At 54.8% G+C, this 5,860-nt stretch overlaps 1 protein-coding gene across 1 annotated transcript in view; it reads right to left on the reverse strand.

The window, feature by feature from the left end:
- Positions 1 to 436: 436 nt before the first annotated feature.
- Positions 437 to 5,860, reverse strand: part of LOC103249482 (dynein assembly factor 5, axonemal-like) — a 24,610-nt gene continuing 19,186 nt past the window's right edge. Inside the window, exons 9-10 of the mRNA XM_021707585.1 lie at positions 3,162 to 3,353; positions 437 to 1,401 (exon numbers count right to left, since the gene is read on the reverse strand). Coding sequence (XP_021563260.1) covers positions 1,265 to 1,401; positions 3,162 to 3,353 — 329 coding nt within the window. The 3' untranslated portion in view covers positions 437 to 1,264. The remainder of the gene's footprint in view (positions 1,402 to 3,161; positions 3,354 to 5,860) is intronic.

The raw sequence follows: 5,860 nt of genomic DNA on the forward strand, positions 1-5,860 counted from the left end.
AACGCTGACCTCCTGCCCCTGCCGGGCCCCTGAAGGCTGACCTCGCCCCTCAGACACCCACCCCAAGGCTCACCTCCCTCACCCCGACAGCCCTTCCCCCTCCAAGGCTGACCTCCGCCCACGCAGACCCCACGCCTCAGCTCTCTCCATCCAGACACCCCAAGGCTGGCCTCACTCCGCCTGGACTCCCCGACCCAGACCCTCCAAGGCTGACCACCCCCTCCACATCCCAGCCCTCTCGAGGCCAACCCTCTGGGCGGCCTTACCCCTGGCACTGCCCTAACCCGGGAGCTCCTGCCGGAGGAGACACGACCAGAGCCCTCGGGAATCCACAGCCTGCCCTCCGGGCCCAGAATTCCCAAGGGGGGGATTGCTGAGGACAAGTCCAGGGGTAACGAGCTGTTTCTAAAAATCCCACCAAGACAGTCATACAAAATAATTATCATAAATATTTTTAATTACATTTCCAAACATAAAAGCATTGACTCTGAATGTTCAATCACTGGAAAATATACACAGCATCTCCCCCTGTGTTGACATAAATTATGGCTTACGATAACAATATCCACTTATAAAATAAATCCTTTAGGCACTTGGGTGCAGAAAAGTACTAGAGAATGAAATGTAATTTTTCTTTACTGCTACACATCAGAGAGCAACCAAAACTAGATCTGATTAGATATTCGACTGTCAACACTGTTAGCGTTACTGACCTAAGAACAAACACTGTGACCAAATACATAACTGCTAAACTTCCAGCAAATACAAGATGGGAGAAATTCATTGTTAAGATGTCAAATGCCTTTCAGTGTGTTCACTGAGAGACTGCCTTTCAGGAGACAGAACCCCAAGAAAGATGAAATTTCTTTTTAATCCCTTTGGCTTTTGTGTGTGTGTGTGTGTGTGTGTGTGTGTGTGTGTGTGTGTGACATAGTTAAGAGCTTTCCTGGTGGGCATTTGGGCAGGAAAGAACCAATAACCCCAATCCAGCAGTGCATGAGGCTTTCCAGATAGGAAGAAGCTGACCTGGCAGACCTGGCTTCCATTCCAGCTAGCCATAGACGTCCAGGAGATGCTCCATCAGCGGCAGGATTCAGACACGGGAGGCCGGGTCCTCTCAGACACTGCTACGCAGGCGACAGCAGGCAGGTTTCCTGGGAGTCCACCCTTCTCGCGGTGGACAGAGAGGCGCTCCGTCAGTGAGGCCCAAGGCCGCATTCTGCGGCGGCGAGGTGGAGGGTGTGGTCCCACGTGGCTCCTCTGGTCACGGCGTGGCCGGCACAGCCTGCAGGTGCTGCAGCAGCTGCTCGCAGTGGGCGGGCGAGCGGTGCCTGTGGATGACCGCCTCAGTCTCCCTCACCAGGAGGTCTGGAAACAGGGTGCTGCCCTCTTTGAGGACCTCTGGAAAACAGCAGAACACCCTGAAAACGTCAGGAATGAGTAGGAAGCCTCACTTTACGTGCAAGTCAGCTTTGTGCTCAAGAAAAACACCCTTAAAGGCGCAATGGACCTGACAGTCGCCAGGCGAACAAGCTGAGAGTGACCACTGGGAGTGGTGGACACCAAGAAACAAGGTCCCCGGGCTCTCTAGGCGGCGCTCTGGCCTCCGTAACGGTTCTTGCAGGAGTAAGTACACTGCTTAGGATAACAGCGTCCTCATCTTCCTTGCCGACGCTGGTTCGCCCACAGTCCCTGCAGACTCCACGGGGCCAGCAGGAAACGAAATCCCTCCTGGTGGTTGGGAGCAGCGAGCTGACGACCCTCATCAAAGCTGACGACCCTCATCAAAACAAACATGCCCAGGGAGCTGAGAGCCCGAGAGTCCAGAACATGGGGCTGTGCTAGCTGCTGTCCTCGTTTTAAGCAACTGCCACGTCGCCCCTGCCTCCCAGCCCCTTCGGCCATCCAGGGAGCACTGAGCCAGCTCCTGGCCTCAGCTCTGGCGCCCTCACGCCCCGCAGACAACCTGAGCTCCACGACTCCAGGCAGAGGTTCCCCAAGTATGCTCCATGGATCCCGGGGTCCTCAGGGCTTTGGGGCATCTGGGAGCCACAACCACGTCTGTGCGAACACTAACACTGAGGCCTGGTCATTGTGCTTGTCCCACACGGAGGGTCCAAGAGCTTCAGCCCAGCCTGGGGTCTTCAGGGAGCCAGGGCCACGGCGGGTGCCCCCTGCTGCAGGCTCCCCTCCAGCACAAGGCTTCCACACCAGAGACCCAGGGTTGGGCCCTGAGCTAGGGACTGAGTGGCCACTCCTCCCAGGATGCTGCTCATCCTGGAAAGGCTGCAGGACACACCGAGAGCGCCCTCCGATCACGCAGACGTGGCGTGGGCAGCACGTGCTCTTGAAAGCAAATGGAGTGCGCCTGTCACTCCACAGAGAACGAGTGACAGACTCGGGGCCAAGGATCGAACTCGAGCTTTCACACAAATCACCAGCGCTGTAGAAACTGGTCTCTGTGCCACCAGCTCGGACTCTGCTGAGACCAGTGCTAACAGATGTGGTTTCTGACATCCCTCGAGAAGGCACACAGATGCTTTCCAAGCGACACTACAGGGGCCAAACCATTCATTCACGGTGCAGGAAGAACGGCAGGCAACGTTCAAGGTTCCCTGACATGGCCGCACAGTCTAGACCGCAAGGAGCCTCAGGAAAGTGACTACCTCCGCTACGATGCAGCACTAAGGACTCCAAGATGATCCGAAAAGACTATTAATACACTCTTCTCTTTTCAGCGACACGTGACCCCGAGGCGAGGCCAGGTTTGTGTCATGTATTCCAACCAGGACAACAGACCCACGGCTGCCTGGACGCAGGAGCATCCAGGTGGAAGACACCCAGCTTTCTTCCAGCAAGCTAGACGTTGCAGAGATTTGCAAAACTATAAAGCAATGCCACTCTCCCTGCTGATTATTTTGATTTGGAAAATACGTTTCTCAAAGCCAGGTTGCTTGTGTTACTATGTGATGGGTTTTGTACTGCTATTTTAAACAAGTAAGAAATACCTACAACTGTTCTCCATGTTAACTTCTAGTGAGTATCAGTGGCTACAACCCGCGGGCAAAGCCCTTTGGGCTCGCTGGTGCTGTAGGAGTGTGCCAGGCCTGTGCTCTGCAGGTCACAGCCCTCAGCTAGAGGAAGCACCCTGGCATGCTCACCTAGCACGGCGTCCTGCACGGTGCGCTCCGGGTCGTCGAGGTGCACAAGGAGCTCCCGGTACAGGCACTGCACGCTGCTCTGGTAGCAAGACCTTCCGTCCACACCCTTCACACACTGCAGCCAGGTGACCAGGGTGGAGGCTGCTGCCATCCGCACGTCATTGGAAACGTCATCTAGGCGTTTCAGGAGTTCTGGAAGGGGGGCCGGGACAGGCACATGAGATTCCACCGCAGACGGTTCACATCTACAACTCCACTGAAGGCACTGGGTTCACAATTCTGTAGGACCCACACTGTGAGGGCCTCTATGCACCTGGAGACCAGCGCTTTGATGTCCTGGGACCCCTGGACCGCAGTGGACATAGGAGAGGAGGATGCAGGCCCTGCTGTGGGCCTTGGACCTGCCCAGTGGGCTTGGCAGACCTGAGTTTCCCTGAGGCTGTGTGTTCACCCAGCAGGGGCCCAACCCGTCTCTGAGATGCTTGAGGCCCCCGAGCTGGCCACCTCATCCACATGTCAACCCTCCCCTCTACCCACTGTGGGCCCTGGGAACAGATCGGCACTCGCCATGGTCTGTCTTGTATGTGCTCCCACTCTGCTACTGGGGGCCAATGAATGAGCCTTCCCGATGGGCAGAAACTTTTTAAGTAATTGGTGAGATTTTAATCAAATTTATGTTTTTTTCCCCATCATCTAAAACCTTTGGTACCTACTCCCGTGTGCCTTCTGGAAGTTCTCAGAGGACAGAGTCAGGAAATACGTCAGAAGGGGGCAGACACTCGTGGGAGGCGTAGCTGCCCGCCAGGTGCCCATCCTCAGCCTCATACATGCAGCCAGGCGGGGTCTGTGCACTCTGCCCTCAGCAGGTGCTCCTGGCTGAGGGCGAGGCAAAGGTCAGCACACTCCACCATGATGAGCTCCCAGCTGAGCAGGACCTGCTGGGCTAACTCTGGAGAAGCCAGGCGCTCCCCTGAGGGCGCCGTGCTGCGGTCACCAAGTGCTGGGCACAGGAGAGGAGGAGAGGTGTTGGCGGCATCACGGCACACGTCTCGGGTGAAGGAACTGAGTCAGAGTCTCCTCACGCGTCCAAGGTAGCAGATTGCGGAAGGCCAGGGGGGGAAGGGCAGCTCCTCTGGGCGCGATGAAGGGCACCTCCTGCTGCCGGCCGCTTTGCGACCCCCTGGAGCCATGTGTGTGTTGCCTGAGGATGGGCGCTGCTGGCTATGGCTCTGAACCATCAAGGCTGCCTGCAGTCCACGGCTGTGACCGTTTAAGTCTCCTCCCTCAGTGGCCCAGACTCTGGCCTGTCCTGCTGCTACACTTGCCAGTCTGTCTCGGGGGTCTCGGGCATCTGTGCTCACATCTGAGAACATCCTTGCCTTCTGGCCGGGAGGCGACAATTCTCCCACATCTCAGCTCCAGCAGCAACACAAGGAGCCACCGAGGACTCCTTAAGACGCAAACGGCCAGAGATGGCAGGACGCGTGCCCTCGCACATGCAATTTCTGCTGGCTCTTGTTTTGAAAAGCGAGTGAAACCCAGACATGCTGGCAGCCAACACATCACACTCATGGAATTTGTCCAAAACAGAACCATGAGGGCGTCAGCGGAAAATGGTGTTTGCTGCTGCAAAACAAAAAACACCAAAAGCACAAGCTTGAAAGCGTGTGGGAAAGGTACCAGATCTGGACTTGATCGTGTGGTGGTCTTTCTGCTTAGCGCTCAGTATGTACTTCGAATCTGAAAATTCATGTCTGTCTCCAGCCCTGGCACATTCTGGGCACTGTCCCTTCCGATGTGGCTTCTCTGCCATCCCTCCCCTCCTTCCCTGGGACTCTCCAGAAGTCACACTCAGCACCTGGCTTCCTTCTGCCGTCTTGTCTTCCTCGGTACCGGCTGCTCAGAGAATCCAAAACCACGGTCTTTCAACTCGCTAGTTCTGTTTCCAGTCGTGCCCGGGCCAGCATCGTCCAGCGCACTGAGTTTTAAGTTGCAGCGACTATTCTTCATTTCCAGGAATTCTTAAAAACCATTTTTTAAAATTACGGAGTACTTTTGGCATTCAAAAAAGTATAGATGATAATGAAAACATGGGAATGACTACACAGGTTAAGGAAAGAAAAAATAACAAATTCATCTGCAGCTACTGCAGGTCCCACCTTAGCTCAACCCTCCTTCTCCCTCTCCAGGAGTCATCTTTTCCGGAAATTAGTGTACGCTGGTTTCTAGTTAACTTTTTTTTTTTTGAGTTGGAGTCTCACTCTGTCACCAGGCTGGAGTGCAGTGGCTGGATCACAGCCACCACAGCCTTGATTTGCTGGGTAGTCTCAGGCAATCCCTCCACCTCAGCCTTCCAAGTAGTGGGGACTACTGGTGCGTGCCACTATGCCTGGCTAATTTTTAAAAATTTATTGTGGAAACCAGGTCTTGCCAGTTGCCCGGGCTGGTGTCAGGTTCTTGGACTCAGGCAATCCTCTTGCCTTGGCATCCTCAAGTGCTAGGATTACCATGTCCAGCAGACTCTTTTTTCATGTCCATCTGTTCTTTATTCCGTCTTACTTTTTGTTCTCAGCTTGCTTATTAGGGATGTTATGCTTCTAGCTTCTTGAAAACTTTAAGCACACCTTAAGAAAGATGACTTCAAGTCGGGCTCGGTGGCTCAGCCTGTAATCCCGCGCCTTTGGGAGGCTGAGGTGAGT

The sequence above is a fragment of the Carlito syrichta genome, unplaced genomic scaffold (assembly GCF_000164805.1).
Source record: "Carlito syrichta isolate Samal-C Ts95f unplaced genomic scaffold, Tarsius_syrichta-2.0.1 Scaffold120531, whole genome shotgun sequence".
NCBI lineage: Eukaryota > Metazoa > Chordata > Mammalia > Primates > Tarsiidae > Carlito > Carlito syrichta.